General features: G+C 30.9%; 1 protein-coding gene across 8 annotated transcripts in view; it reads left to right on the top strand.

Annotated features, from left to right (window-relative positions):
• Positions 1–16,884, top strand: part of EPHA5 (EPH receptor A5) — a 343,436-nt gene extending 326,552 nt beyond the window's left edge. For 7 of the 8 annotated variants that reach the window (XM_064367513.1, XM_021666284.2, XM_064367510.1 and 4 more), the window contains 3 exons: positions 149–342; positions 4,423–4,578; positions 12,237–16,884. In XM_064367513.1, coding sequence (XP_064223583.1) covers positions 149–342; positions 4,423–4,578; positions 12,237–12,342 — 456 coding nt within the window. In that variant the 3' untranslated portion in view covers positions 12,343–16,884. Of the gene's footprint in view, positions 1–148; positions 343–4,422; positions 6,531–12,236 lie in introns of those variants that run through there. The other variant, XM_021666293.2, reaches the window with a different exon arrangement.
• The last annotated feature ends 568 nt before the right edge of the window (positions 16,885–17,452 follow it).

The following is a 17,452-nucleotide window of genomic DNA, read 5'->3' as shown; positions in this document are numbered from 1 at the left end:
ATAGCCATGGATTTTAAAGACAGTAATGCTAGTTGTTATTGCAAGAGTAAGGATAAGAAAGGATAAAAGTTGGACATTGGGACATTCTGAAGCTATTCTATACTAAATTTGTGGTATTGGGGGACTGGTTCTGTTTTGTTTCGTACAGGTTATTAAAGCAGTAGAAGAAGGGTATCGTCTGCCAAGCCCCATGGATTGTCCTGCTGCTCTGTATCAATTAATGCTGGATTGCTGGCAGAAAGACCGAAATAGCAGGCCCAAGTTTGATGACATAGTCAACATGTTGGACAAGCTGATACGTAACCCAAGTAGTTTGAAGACTCTGGTTAATGCATCATGCAGGTACAAGGCCAGATCTGAATGATTTTCCAGAATGTATAATTCAGATTGATGTCACAAATATTTTATCAATTAAGTTATGCTTGTATTGACATTAATCAATGAGTGTATATGACACTAATTTATTTGAATATAGTTTTTGCATGTTACTCTCTTACAGTAAATGAAATATGTGATTAAATGATACTTAAAAGCACCTATACCTAATCTAATAGTGTAACATGCCAGGTCCAGAAAAAAATGACCTATAGCCACATTCAGGTATCATTAAAGGAAAAAAAACTTAAATGTGTGTATATTCATGCATTTTGAAGGATATGTGAGGAGAAGGAATATAAGATTATAATATAAGGAAAAGCCAATTAAGCACTGATATATTTTCAACCAGAGATATCTAACATTAATTACTCTTTGATTTCTTTAGAATACATTTAATCCTCATAGGATTTTTGTAGGAACATTAACAATTTTAGGGACCGTCTGCTGTTATCCAGTTGCACACAGATTTTTGGTTAATTATTTAGCCTGTGGTTTGAATGAGATTTAAAACTGATAAATGAGTAATCTTGTGGAGAAAATTTGTGTGAGTAAATGAGCATATTTTTTACTTTTCTGAATAGCACATAAATGCATTTAAATAATGTTTTATATTTGTAAGGCCTTCCTTTCTCTTTATCTGAAAAGCAAAGTTATCTTCTCAAAAAATAAATCAGTTTTATTATGTACTAGAAAATTTATCAGACTGTTATTTTCACTATGTTTGAGGCAGTTGTCTATTTTTACAAGCACATGTCAGTAACTAAATTGGCTGCCTATTAACATGGACTAAAAGAAAAACAATTTGTTGATCAAGTTATAAAAGTTCTATGATTATGACATAACATTTGTTTATTAGATGAAAAGTCATTTTAAATACAAATGAGGAATGAATCTTCAAATTCTGTTCAAGCGTCATTAACTTCCTGTAGTAGCAAATGAATAATGTATCTTCTTAGCAATTATTCCTTATGTTGTTCCCCAAATATCTGCTTTTAAACTTCTTATTGTCATGTAAAATATTAAAACTTTCTCTCATCTACTTGTTTGAATTATATTACATTATCACAAATGGACATACAAAAGGAGTAAAAAAGTACTTAATGTTCTAAATTATATTAATTTATATAGGCATCATCATTATAATTTGAGAGCATTTAAAACATTTCTAAGTATACAATATATAGGATTCAGCTTTCTACATTTTGTTTAAACAGAGTTTGCTTTAAGACCAACTGTACCACTCACTGCCTTTCCTTTATTCAGTTATCTGCATATCCTGACTCTAAAATGTGTTAGTTCATGGTCCATTGTCTCACTCTTTCTTCATCCCTACCTACCTCACCATGTAGATAATATTCAAATATTTCTAAATATCTTGATTTTTTTCCTTCAATGATTTTATTCTCAAATCTACCTTGTACTCTTTATTTCCATGCTTATATTCTAGACCTTGCTATTATCAAAATTGCAATTCTTTGATTTTACTCTCCAACTGTGTCTTTCTGCATTTCTCTTTCTAACAATTCATGCCCAATAGCTAAAAATCACTATAACATATTCATTTATTCATGTAACATGTATTCACCTTTATACTGTGTGTCATGCTGGGGCTTGGTGCTGAGGATACAGCATTAAGCAAATAGACCTAAGTATTTGCCTTTATGAAGCCAATACACTGTTGAGTGAAAAACACTGAACAAAGTAAAAACTTCAAAACCAAATGTGTGTTTGGTTTTGCAGTGGGGAGTGAGAGTAGAATTCAAGATGAATACTAGAAGGCTAGATTGGTTGTGCAGGTGAGACATGATCTTGAAATAAGGTGGTATTAATATTAAATGTACAAAAATGTACATTAAATGTATAAAATATAATGTACAGCTGTACAATATATTGAAAGTTGAATAGATGGTATGCACAATGATAGATTTTGATAAAAATGAGGAAAGGGAAGAGATGGACTGTTGTATCATACTATAATGGGGAGGACTTCAGGGCACACGGATGTGGAGAAGATTCTCTCAGAAATACAGAGGCACAAAATAGGCATATGGATACAGAAGAATCTTAATTTGGAGATAAACATTTTTAACAAGTAGATACTTTTTAAAGACATGAAAGTGAGTAAAATTCTCTACAGTGGAGTTATAGCCTAAAAAGAAAAATATAAGGCCAAGTCCTGACTCCTTTTGAGTTTTAAAGTCAGGGAAAAAAAAAAGTAGCAGGCAAAGGAGATTGAGGAGAATACAGCAGCATGCATAAACATACACAGGAAAATGTGGCACATATACACCATGGAATACTATGCAGCCATAAAAAACGATGAGTTCGTGTCTTTTGTGGGGACATGGATGAACCTGGAAATCATCATTCTTAGCAAACTGATACAAGAACAGAAAATCAAACACTGCATGTTCTCACTCATAGTCGAGTGTCGAACAATGAGAATACATGGACACAGGGAGGGGAGCATCACAAACTGGGGTCTGTTGGGGGGAACTAGGGGAGGGACAGTGGTGGGGGTGAGGAGTTGGGGAGGGATAATGGGGAGAAATGCCAGATATAGGTGATGGGGAGGAAGGCAGCAAACCACATTGCCATGTGTGTACCTATACAACAATCTTACACGTTCTTCACATGTACCCCAAAACCTAAAATACAATTTAAAAAAACATACACACACCCACACAAAATTGTGATTTTAAAAATGTTGAGACAAAGTAGGATTTCAAGAGTGAAGTGGGAGGTGGTAGTGGTGTTGGTTGAATGTTTTCAAGAGGTCAGTCATTTTGTAGTTTGAAAAGTGCTGACAGATTATGGCAAAAGAGAGATCATTGCCCATCTCAACCAGAGTGATTTTATAAAATTGGTTTTGAAGAAACTACACTCAAATGTAAATGGAATGTAAGAGAGTGGAGAAAACCTGAGTAGAAAGAAATGTATTTTGTGTCCTTTGCTTATAGTTGCAATTTACATAAGTAAATTTCACATGTAAATCATGTAAATTTACATGATGGACAAGTAAATTATTTTTGATGTTTAGTTTCTTTTTGCCATTTTTTTTCTGATTATTTCTTTAAGATACATTTCTAAAAGTCATCATCATCATCATATCATTATTATTGGCCAAAGAGAATGAATGTAGTGACGTTAAAAGCATCTTTTGATTTAGTCGATTCTATTAAGTTTTGGTTTGTATTTGGGGTTACATTTTGTTTTTCATGTTCTGCCACTCCTAAGTGAATTAAGAAGCACTCTATATAAGAGCATAAAATAAATAATAAATAGTTCCTTAACTTGCAGAGAAATTTACTTAAATGAGCATAAGTTCCTCTAGCAAGTCTATAATTGATTGGCTTTGCACAAATTATCTCACATATCTATAGAGGGTAACATTTTCCTTATCTTCATAAACAAAAGGGTAGTATATCTAAATCATTATATGACAATATTTGGTAGACTGATTTTTAGAGAAATACTATGTTTATAGCAAAATTGAGTGTAAAATTGAAAGTACAGAAATCTCCCATGTACCCTTTACCCTCCACATATGTAGCCTTCCCCCACCCTATTATCAGCATCAACCACTAGAATGACACATTTATTACCATTGATGAACCAGTATTAACACATAATTATCAGCCAAGGCCCATAATTTACATTAGAGTTAACTATTGGTGTTGTACATTTTACAGATTGACAAATGTATCCACCATTACAGAATCATACAGAGTAATTTTCTTGTCCTAAAAATTCTCTGTGTTCATCTATTAGTACTCCATGAAATTTTTAGCTATTGCTTTGTTTTACATACCATTTACTTATCAACACATTCCTCATTACTTACGGATAAAGTAATCTCAGTAGACTGATTTTGTGTTCTCCTGGATTTTAAATTGTTTTCTTCCATATTAGCATTTGCATACTTTCCCCTTATAAATATACTTAGAGACTCAAAGATCCATTGAATATGAGTTACATTATAGTAAACTTTGTTACGAAAGAATTAAATTGTTACTTATAATATTTATGTTTTATGTGTTTTAGAGTATCTAATTTATTGGCAGAACATAGCCCGCCAGGATCTGGGGCCTACAGATCAGTAGGTGAATGGCTAGAGGCAATCAAGATGGGCCGGTACACAGAGATTTTCATGGAAAATGGATACAGTTCAATGGACGCTGTGGCTCAGGTGACCTTGGAGTGAGTAATTTTTCTGATAATTTTTACATAATTGCTGGGGCGAGAAAAATTGTTCAGAATCCAATCTGGATGAGGTCAAGGGAAATCAGTTAACCTTTGTGGATGTGTGGCAGCTCTCAAAGAAGCCTCATCATCTTTAGCCTGTATTGTTAACAACTGCATGGTTAATGCTACATGTGGCCAGTATTTGCTTCTTTGCTTCAAACAAATAACGTTTGAGTATTTGAGTAATTGGAATAACAGATCCTTGGCAAAATACTGGTATTTTGTGTTGTGGAAAAAATGTTTTCTTGACAATTTTTTTATACTGATATCTATGTTATATGAATGTAAATACAAAACAAAATAAACTGTAAGCACAATTGGTGTGGCTAGTCCTACATAAGGACCAAACGTATTTTACATTTCGGCTCTCTACGTTGAATACCAAGGTAACAACAGTTTAAACAAAGCTTCCCTAGCAGGATCTCATTTAATTCATAAGTGGTGCACCTTAAATTCTTGCAATCTAAGGATGTATCAAATCCTGCTTCTGATTTGTCATTTGGTACAATCTCAGTGGAACCAATTGTGCCCTTTTCTGTTTGCACGTTTAAGATAAAATTTATCAAATCTTATTAAATAAAAATCACTAGAGTTAAATATTAAATTCTTTAAGGTTGTGAATTCTTTGTACTTTATTATGTACTCTGTACATGTAGTTGTTTTAGCCTAATTGTTATTTGTGAAAATTAACTGTCCTTATGGTGGTTCCATATAGATTTCTTTAACATTAATGTTTTAACCTGTGAATATAATGATAACTTCAAATTACCTGCCAATTCAAAGGTTAAAATATCGTAAGGTTTAGAAAATAGTAGTATATTCTGAAGTACTAAACCATAGTTGTGATTTCATTATTACACGTGATATGAACATTAAGCAGTTCTTGCTTACCATCTCTATTATTTCTGGCATTCTTTGATTCATTGAATTCACTGCTCATCCCCCACAAAAGGTAACAGGGTACCACCATTTATCACCAATTAATGTCACATTCTCAGCACTCTCTTCCTTCATATTGATAAGTAAAAGGATCTGAAATCACTCAGCTTGCTTTCTTAATTTACTGAATCCCATTCTTACAGTCCACCAAATCATATCTACTTGATGACACATATGCTTTGTCCATTGTTTCTTTGAACACTCAAGGAACCCATTTGTGCTATATTTAAAGTAGTATACTGAAAAATTTACTGATAATTTAAAACTATTTTTACATGATTGCTATTTAATTTTTCAGTAAAAATGGTCATTTTAATTTATTAAAGTCATTTGTCATTTTATATTAAAATGATATTGTAGGTATTTCTTCTACCCAATGTCAGATTACTTGTAAATACATAATAAAATTATTTGCATTAAACAATGTCTCCTTTTTTATTAAAATAGCACATTTTATGTATATAGTTACTTCTACATTTTTTATTCTTCCTTCAAAAAATAGTTATAATCACAAATTATAGCTTTTGCATTAGCTACTTTTATTTTACTTATATCTTTGGGGTCCCAAAATAATTAGGTTGACTATTTTAGCATTATAGTATCAAATTTTTCTTACTCCGACTTTTTTCTGTTTTTTTTCCTATCTGCTCCTCTATCCCCAAATGCACTTTATTTTTTGTTTCTTTCAAGCCCTAATAACCTCTTCTGTCTTCTTATAATGATTTTCCTCCAGCTTCCTGCCTCTTACTGTTTTGCCTTCTTTCAAACATTATGTCTTTTAATTAATTTACTTTGACCAGAAGAGTAAAGTTACATTAGGATACCTGCCCATTTTCCCATTCAGAAAGTATTGTCTCCATATGAGACCAAATCCCTGGGGGTCATAATCATTAATACATTTCTTACTAGGAATTGGGCTAGCAGACCCTCACTCCAATAAAACAGTTTTTTTTTTTTTGGAGAGTCCATACCCTTTAAATTTAACATGCTCCCTTGTTTATTGTGCTTTCCACTACATTTTCTTCAACTGTAAGAACATTTATGAAAACATTATGTTAAGTAACTCACAAAATAGGGAGTAATCAGTTACTTGTTTGGCCAAAAATTTTTTTAAAAAAACAGTTAATCTGTGAGTTTTTCCTACTCTTCATCCGAAAAAAAAAAAAAAAAAAAAGTCAGTCATTGCTAAGGACTAATGGCAAAGGAGATGGAATTATCAGCAAAAGTCAAAGACAAGCTCTCAAAACATTTTGATACTGATTTTTCCATACATAGTCTTTATCCCATACCTAAGTATTAATTTTATGAAGGCTGTATAATAAAAAATATAATTCTTAGAGTTATTGTTAGAAATAACAGAAGCTGAGAATGGAAGAATACATTCATAACTGTTGTAAATACTTAGGAAAAAAGTGAAAATCAACTCATATAAAGCAAATGGTCTAACTGCCACATTTAAAAAATACATTGTAATTTGTGACATCAAATTTGTTTGCATAGTGGGTTTTAAAAAAATATATACAGTTTTTCAGAACCACATACTTTGGTTGAAAATCTCCGTCACAAAGGTTTCATTTCACTTATTTATGAATTGTTGTCCATACATGCATGTATAGCTAAATATTGAAAGGTAATGAAGAACTTGGTGGTCTCAGAGTCAAAACATATTCATGAAAGAGGTTTTCAATCTTAGATGTATTTTTCTGCTACTCTTTGTGCCTAAAATACTTTGTGTTCAGTATTCATATGAAAACAATTGTGGCAGTAATGGTGCAAACTATCTCATCTTGGTTAAGTGCAGTGAATTATTGTCAATAGGGATAATTGTGAGCTTGAGGTGAGTCGAAAATCGAATCCAAAGATTTCAGTTAAAGACAGAATCAGAGTGACTTCTTAAACTTCTTTTCAGATCAGTACTGTCAACTTTTGCTTATTTGGAAAATGAGCAAAATCCAATGAATTTAAATATTATACCAATTGTATATAAGCTGAAGAGGTTCCTGTTAGCATCAGTTACTGGAATAGAGTCTTAAACTAATAAAATGAAAGTTTTCAAAATCCAGAGCCAAAATCTTTACAGATTAATTCAAATAAATTTATTAACGCATCAACAAGTCATTATGCATGATTTATTATATACTTAAAGTACACATAGGAGTACCTACTGTTTTCTGTGTTTTAACTCTCACAATGTCTCATCCATTAAAAACCATTAACAAACTATGGTTAAATCTCCTCTTGCCAAATGTAATATTTTTATGTTATACCGTGTCTATATCAATGATTGTTAGCGTTCTGCAAAGTTAATAAAAAGTGACATACAACTGCATGATAAAACTCTGACAAAAGCAATAAATATTGAAGTTTAGGGAATATTCACTAATCTGTCATCTCCCTTCTCATATCCAGCCAATGTTGGTGGGGGCTAAGTACCAGTGATACGGCTAAAAGATGTATAAAGTAAAAGGGAGAAGAATGAGCAAGAGAATGAATCATCCGTAGATAGATGAATTTAAGCCTGAATGATTAAGAGTTGGTTGCAACATCAACTCTGTACTTTTTAAAATTATATTTTCATTCTGCCATTTTAGCATTAATATCAGTGTATTTCCATTGTTTAATATTATCGAATAATGTTTGAAAAAATACTGCAATGTAAATGCAACAATGGCAATTCATAACATTTGCAGCTTTTCTAAAAGTAATCATTTTTTTGTCAACAAAACCGAAACTATTTTTTATGTAATAATGCTAGTTTCATAATGTTTAAATTAATAAGTCTATATGGAAATATAATTTGTCATCACTAGAATTGACCTTCAGTATTACTTAAGATTATACATGATCATGATAAAATTTTTGTAATATTTATAATGGGAACACACTTAAGACATTGTGTAACTATAAAATTTTCTACTTTGGAAAATGAAATGTAAAAATGCATATATTTTACCAATTCCAAATTATGTTTCAGAAATTATTGTAAATAGGGCTGCAATATCATTTTTTATTTCCATCAAATTTCTGCAGTTACTGCTAAGTTGACTATTTAATATGTGATTTAAGTAGCAAAATGGGAATTACTGGAAATAAGAAATGTGAGACTAAACTATGTAAAAGAAAATCCCATAAAGTATTTAGCAACATTTTAACAGTTATTTAACCTTTACCATAAACATTTTCTAATACTGTGTTAATTCTCATCTGTAGTATTATTAAAAAAAATATTTAAAAGGATTTCAAAAGAAACGACTCAGCTGCTGAGCACAATTTTAACTTACATAAATAACTCCGTGTCTCCACGTTTTCACTGAAAATCACATTGTTTAAAGGTACATGTACATTGGATGCATTATTATAATTATATTGTCCTCTAAATCTCTGCACCTTAATTTGACAGTTTTTGAAATGAAAGGTCAGATTTAAAGAAAAACAACAGAATTTCATTAAAGAAGACACCATTAGTGGCAGTATGCAAAATTCAGCTTTTTGTTTCTGTAATTCAATTTCTCCTCTGGGGACATGGGGGTTAGGATGAGATGAAAAGGAAAGAGAGAGAAGGAAAAAGAAAGGGAGAAAGAGAATTTCTCTGGTGTGACCAACATTCATCTCGGGATAATCAGATAATAAATTATTCTTAAAATAAAATTTTATCTTTAGTTCATGTTAAAATTCAAACAAATATAACTTAAAATCTGTAAGTATGAACTGTTCTAAGTACAAATTTTATTTTTCTATAAACACAAACTATACCCACATTTATTAATCAAATACAATTCCTCAAAATTCTTTAGTATAATATAGTTATCATGAAAAATTTAAATTACCAAAGCGTTGAGTGAGCTAGAGTCTTTCTTGTAGTCAAGTCATATCCAGATGATTAAATTATATTTATATCTAATATAAAAAATTAAGACATTAGAAATGAAAATAAGTCATTAGTGATTTGATAACCTCTAGACAAAACCAAGAGTTGAAATATGGAACACATATACACTTCAAATTTAAGTTTCGTGATTGTATGTATAAATTCCATGTTGAAGGGGAACTTAGAAGTTCTTTCAAGTCATTCAGAATAAACTGTAACTGTTATTTTCAAAGGCTTATTTCTAATAATTAGCATAGGAATCATGAATTATGCAATGTATAATTAGAATTAGAATACAAGTGTATGTATTGTTACATCCATATTTCCCAATTTGGTTTCATAAATCTGGGTTTATAAAACATATGATAAAACACATGTTTTAAAACTTTGTTTCTAGTCCTAATTAAATTATCCAGCAGAGATTGTTTTCAGGTTAAGTAATTTAAAATTTTCATCCCTTTTCTCTTGGTTCTGATCCAGTTTGCTAGGAACACCCATGAGCCACATCTACATAATTCTTCGTGATTAATAAGTTACATGTGGAAACATGAGAATATTAGCACATAACAGAGACTACCATGAAGTATAGATTTGGTGACCATAGCCTCAGGCAAAGTATGTGTTTCGTCCCTTCATTAGACATTTTCTTTCAGAATTTTGGATGTTTTAAACTACATTTAGAGAGTTCTCATTTTACAGATGAATAAATTATTGCATATAGTTTGAAGTGATTTACTCAAAATTATCACTTAGAATAATCATAAATTAAGAGTATAGACTTGGGTGTCAGGTACCTGATATTAGCTGTAACTTGGTTACCCATTTGGCTGTGTTATATAGCTAAGTAATTCAATATTCTAAGCCTTTGTTACTTCATCCATAAACGGGAATTTAAAAATCTGTATAACAGGGTTATTGATATTTCTAGCATACAGGACAATGTCTATTAAGTCTCACTAATATACATAGGTCTAAATTAGTGCACAAATATGTTTATAAAGTTTCACCAATTTATATATGTGTCAATGTATACATATATATACACACATACATATATATGTATACATTGACACATATAAATTTATATATATATGTATACATTGACACATATATAAATGTATGTGGGAAAATTTTATGGGAAAATTGGCAATGACAATTTGTCTTGTCAAAATGAAAAGTTCTTCTGGTATGTAGTGGGCAGAGGTCAAGGAGGCAGCCAAATATTCTACAACGCGTAAGACAGAGCCTCTACAGCAAAGAATTATCCAGCCTATAACGTTAACAGGGTCAAGGCTGAGAAACTCTGGTTTAGTTGAAAACAGACCAGATCAAACTTGTGTCTCTTTTATTCTCCGTTTGGTCTGTAATTAGCTATTTCATAGTGTATTTCATTATTAACAATAATGATTTTGTTTAAAAGCTAATTTTTACTGATGTTTGAGTTTGCCTAAGGATTGTCTCCATGCCATTTCTATTAATATTATTATTTTTATATTCCAATCTGGTATCTTTTAGTTGTAATAATTTTTAAGCTTACTGTTTAATATCCACATTCTAAAAATGAAATATGTTTCCATAACAAATATCAGTAGCTTTTTTTATTTTTGGTGGCTGCTTGTCATTTTCTAAAACTCTTATAACAAATCAGGAAATCATAAAAGGAAAAGAAAACTAAAATATTATTTTGGAAAAACACGTTTTCCATTACACAAAGCCTTGGCATCCTTTAATTTTTATTCTCTGATAATTAAGAGTTTTCTCTGAATTCAAAGAACAAGTGAAACAATTCAGTTTTTACCTGTAATGATTCTAATGTCTAATGTCATTAATTCAATAGAACGCCAATAAAATCTGAAATTATTACACACACTGAGTGGAAAAAAGATTCCACTTTTCACATAATGTGTTCAAGAAGGTAATTACCTAGAGAAAACCAACATGATAAATATCTTTGTCATTTAGGATTTTGAATTGTTGATGCTTATTTTTTTCTATAATTAATGCTTATCATTTGCCAAACATATATGACAAATACATACTTTAGGGGAATAACATTCCTAAATATCCAGTAGAAGAACATTTAAAACCATGGCCACTTGCCTTGAGCTCTATAATATGTTGTTAGTTTAGAAATCTAAATATTCAGAAGTATCTTGAATGAAAAGTCTTCTGAAAGCATGTAATCTTCAGCATGTTCTAAATGCCAGTAGAGTTTAGATGCTATTTGGTAAAGAAAAAAAGTCCTGGTACTTTTAGTATAAAGTAAAAAATAATATAAGACATTGTTATAAGAGCAATGTAGTGGTGATTATCTCCTAAAGATATCTGTTATATAAACTGTCGGTATCGAATGAGTCATTTTATGACTTTGGTTTTCAACTGCTTAGCTGTAAAATATAAAAAGTCTATTTTAAGCTTCTTTTAGCAAAAAAAAAAAAAAAAAGAAATGTGCTTATGCATATTGTAAATCTGCATTTTCAAAACTTTTCAGTGAAATTGTGCCTGTTAACTCTTTATCGGTAAGAATGTGCAAATTTGTTTTATCACCACTCTGCGCCACTAAAATAGTGATGTCACAAATGAGAACAAATATGTATTAAATCATTCTTCATTAAAAATATTTTTTGACTACTAACAGATTTTTGAGGTATAATTTTAGAGACTACCAGAAACATTAGACTCTGTGTCTAAATTAGGACTGTAATCTAACTAGTGTTTGCAGTATGTTTGCCCCTTTGCCAACGTTAAATATTGAGGTGTGCTACAAATTGAATCAATACATCCAATGTGTGCTTTCTTCATGCAGGGATTTGAGACGGCTTGGAGTGACTCTTGTCGGTCACCAGAAGAAGATCATGAACAGCCTTCAAGAAATGAAGGTGCAGCTGGTAAACGGGATGGTGCCGTTATAACTTCATGTAAATGTCACTTCTTCAAGTGAATGATTCTGCACTTTGTAAACAGCCCTGAGATTTTTTTTTTGACAAAAAAAAGTGGGGTGGAGGGAAAACAGTGATTTCTAACCTTAGAAAACATTTGCCTCAGTCACAGAATTTGTAATCATGGTTTTACTAATATCTCCAGTCCTTAGTCCTTAGTCTTCATTTTTCATGAAGCAAACGTATCTTGCATTAAAAGGGACATCAGGTCAAACATCCTGTTATGTTACAACTGCAAAATCCTTCCCACTACTTCTACAACATTTTGTACATGAAATATTTAAATATATAGCACCTTTATAGACTGAACTAAGGCAACTCCTTTCAAAACTTCCAGGGATCTACTTGAAAGGAAATGTTTTATAGCCATTTGTGAGCTAACAAAAGCTACAGTTTACTGAAGTTTACTTCAAGTCTTAATTGTCTACAAAAGTGTATTGAAGAGCAATATAATTAGATTATTTCTTAATAGATAACTTCTTTTGTAATTTTAAAATGCTGTTATGCAGCGATAAGTTATAGAAACTAGTATATAAACATGTTGCTTGATCAAGAAAAAGTACAATACAGGGTGTATATTTATTTTTTTTGTGTTATAAAATTTACTTTTAGTTGCTCTTCTAGAGATTATTAGGTAATAAATGTGTATATACTGTATAATTTGCAATATACCCAGGAACTGATTTAAGATGGAGTTCTGTGTGTGTTTGCTTGCACATGTGTGTGTTACCATTCTGCTTGCATTTCTGATAGTGTTTTAATTTTAGCAACATATAGGAACAAGTGTTCCAGAGTGTAATACGAATAGGAGAAATAGGCAAGCTGTAAAACAAAATTTAACACAAGCTTGTGTCTCTTTTCCTCTCATGTGTCCAAAAGCTAATCTCTTTATTCACTAAAAGGAAATGTGTATAAGACTAAATCCCCTTTGGCTTTTTAAAAACACTTTGTGATATCTGTGACAATGCAGTTCTTTTAACCATTCATCTTGAACCCCTGTAAGAAATTTCACCTTTCTGAGTCCTAAAAAATATCTTGTCAAGCAAAGTTGACACCAAAGGGCACATTTTCAGCAGGATGTAGAAGGATTTAACTGTGCAGGCTTCTATTAATGTTGTTAAATCCAGGCACATAGCACGAAGAATTACCCTTAAGTGTTAATCCTTTGTAACCATTCCTATTTGACTCAGTTCGAGAAATTTTGATTCTAAGGCAGCAATGGAATTATGACAAATATAGACATATATATATACATACACACACATAAATATATTTATATACACTTTTTTCCCTTCAGAATTTTATTTCAAGAATTGACAAGTTTTATTTTTTAATGGATGTTTATTCATTTGTTACTTTCATTTTATGTTCAGTTACATGGCATGGAGATTATTTTAATGAACCAATCCAAGGTACTATGTAATTGGACTTATTAAGGAATATAAGATATCTTTTATGTATGCTCTACGTACCACAAATGATGAAGACTTATACCTGTGATACGAATTATACAGTGTATTAGAAATTATGCAAAGTTTAGTTCCTGAGATAATCCACACTTTGTATTATTACACTTTATAAAAATCATGGAATGCCATGTGATTATTCAAAAGCAGAGCACTTAAATAAAATTCAGCCTACTGATGATTATCAATGTTAATAGTACCATAGAGCAGTGAAGATTGAATTAATGAAATTCATCAGAAAGATAGCCATGTTGTATTAATGGTACTCTTTTTTTCCAACTTGTTTTACTTGAATGTTAGTGCATATAAGAATAAACTTTTGGGAAATAACTACTTCCTATTCTGCCCAGCCTTTACTTAAGCAGTCAAATACCTCTTTTCTAAAGAACCAGGAAACATCAAAACAACAACAACAACAACGAAAGCCTAAACAAATGATATATTGAATTTTCATAATAATAAGGGCTATATACCATGGGTCCATACAAACTGTGCTGCAAACAAATAATTTATTAGTTTTGTGAATTTTCCAGAGATGTGAATTTAGTATTTTCTTGATAAAATCACAAATAAATGGGCATCACCATTATTAAAGAAACATTTGTTCATTACAATAAACAGAAAATTAATGAAACAAATTACTTTTGTACAAATTAAGTAGAGATTGTGTTGCACTTTACTGTATTTTATAGAAATATTCAAATCTAAGTGATAAAGTATCAATTGAGAAATTTCAAAATGAAATCCTTCTTGATTCAAAAAGAAAATTACCTTGTGCTTTAGAGCTGATGAACTTGCCACAATTACTTAGACATAACAAAGATATTTTCTACATTGCTTCCCAACTTTATATGCTCAAAGATAATTGTGAGGTCAGGGTGGAGTATATCTAAATGACTAGAACTTTAAGTTGCAATATAGATTTCTTCTTTTTAACAAAAGATGAATATAAATTAATTTGGATCAAATTTATTTGCCTTCTTTGCAGTCTTGCTGTTCATTTTGAAAGTAAATTGAAAGGAAAGCTAAATAGCCAAATAGTTTTCTTCTGCATCTCAATTTGGTTGAGAATTTCTAAGGAAGATTAATTTGACTTTAGAAGGAACACAGAGACTGTCAAACAAGAAGTACTCTCCCTATGAAAGAGGAAAGAATGCCTTTCTAAAATATTTGTTTCCTATTGGATATGTCACCAATTGGAAAGTGCCAATCTCATCTGCAAATGTGAGAAATGGAACAAGGAGGAGAGGCAACTCTAGTGAAAAGTAGAGGTCATAAGTTTAATAAATCTTGTTTATGCAATTTCATATTCTGTTGATTAATTTTGTCACCCACCAGACTACCAAAAATGAAGAATAGACATGACTATTTTAGCACATACAGTAGATTTGTCAAATAATACATAATGTTCTTGTAACTGTCAGTAGCAATATCTTAAGGGCCATGACTTTTTCTCAGTATTGAACTTGAAAAATCAGTACAGGAAGTAATTTTCCACAGATTGATATCCGAAGTCACTCAATTACTATTTTGACCAATCATAATTTGTTTCCAATCTTGTCATTTGCTCACGTGTACTATTAATATAATCAGTTGCTTTTTTTATAATGTAGCATTTCCGTGTAAAAATGTAAAGAAATTCATTTTCCCATTTTTAAAAATTGTAATGTGCATGATGCTTTATTTCTTGTATTTTAATCACCAAGTCAGTATTCTAAGGTTGAAAGATTACTGTAAAAATTATATTCCAATATTTTATCTAAATTTAAGTATGGCCAGCATTACTGGTTTCAGAGTTGCCTGAACAATACAGAATATCCTTAATTCAGTTTGTAAAAGAGTTTTGACCAGCGTGAAAAAGTGAAGACACTGTTTCAAGTTTAAAATGGAAAAATTAATATAATCTGAGCACTTATGTGTTTGCATGTCTGCTACTTAATCTCTGTGTGAAAGTAAAATATTTTTAACACCATTATTTATGCTATGTAAAGTTGGTTCTCAGAAGCACAAGCACAGATATTTACCTTTGGAAAACATTTTTGGCTATAAAGGTGCATTGGATGACAAACACTATTTGAGTTAGGTGTTAGAAATTTACTAGATGTATTATATTACATAGTAGAATAAGGTCCTTTTCTCATTTTGTTCTTCCTAAAATTAAGGAAAAAAGAAAGATAAGTGTGATAGTAAACTGTCTTTGCTTACGTCCTGCCACATGTTTAACTTCAAAGTAAGTAAAAATTAGGTACAATATGATGATCATCCTGACGATGATGATGATGATGAATAAATGGAATTGAAATGCTAGCTTTATTTGACATTAGTAGGTAGAATAAGTCATCATTTTTTCAACTCTGTAGCACAGCTGGTTACATTGAATATTTTTCTCTTTTATGCTGTTAATTATATAGTAATGTATCAAAAGAGAAATAGATAAGAACTTTCTTTTCATTTCTTATTCATTTATGAGAAAGTCTTTTCACACATAAATGATTGAATGTTCTTGTTCAGAATGACCACGTAATTATTGTTTAGAAGAAGATACCAATTCTTTAAAAAGAAAAAAAAAATCTGTTTATAATAATCAGCATCAAATGTTGTTTGTTTCTTCTAAATGTTAATGAGAAAAATTGAAGGTAGCAAAATGTCATGTTTATTCAGTCTGGGGGCTGTATTAACAGCAGACGTTTCAGTGGTCACCATATCTATGATTTTTTAGACTGCTGTAGTTTTATGGTCAATTATTTAAAAGTGTGTAAATTACATTTATAAGAGTCTGTGAATACTTAGACTCAGTCATTTGTTAGTATTTTTATCAAAATCTCTTAGTTTCAGTCATGTCAGAAACAGCTATATAGCATATCTTATTCTATGATATACATCAGGCTATCTCAAATCCCTGCCTCACAGTTAATTCAAAGAAGGATTAGGATTTATGTATTTTTTCTCATTTGAACTTTTATGTGCATTTGGTGTGTGAACATGTTTTTTGTAGTGTAAGATATGAAATTTTATATTTTTTCAGAAAATAAAAAACCCTTTGAATACAGTTAAATCCAATTGTCATGCTTGACCCTCTCCCGAGATTTTAAACTTATATCCTTTGTGTAATGATTTCAGTTACTTCTAATAAAAATGTTTCAACTTCTTATACTAAATATTTTAAAGGACATCAGCATCCATTTTCTTCTGAAACAGATTCAGGAGTCTGCAGTCAAATAATTTTTGCATATGGAGATTGATACTGAGACTGTAGAGTAGGTGCCTGACTGTGTCAAAACCTATTTAGAAGTTGATATGTGACAGTGTAATACATTATTTGGAAAAAAAACAGAAAACTATGCAAAACATCTAGAAAAAAAAAAAGACTTTTACTGACCATCATCAGCTCATCAGCCTAAGACTTTCTCATCACCACACATGTGCTTATTGCATAGAGTGGTAGAGTTGCATTATCACAGAAAGAGGTGTCATTTAGTACAAACAGTTCCCTCTGTTTCTGTAACTATTATATCATATTGGCCTCTTTTTGTAAAAAGCACAGCAAACAATGCACGGTATTCAAGGAAATGAATTATATTTGTAGTTGTTTGCATTTATATCACAAAATGTGACAT

This window comes from Aotus nancymaae, unplaced genomic scaffold (assembly GCF_030222135.1).
Source record: "Aotus nancymaae isolate 86718 unplaced genomic scaffold, 86718_ANA_hifiasm-v0.15.2.pri h1tg000006l, whole genome shotgun sequence".
NCBI lineage: Eukaryota > Metazoa > Chordata > Mammalia > Primates > Aotidae > Aotus > Aotus nancymaae.
Note: the sequence above shows the minus strand (reverse complement) of the source record. Positions and strands in the feature narration are given on the sequence as shown.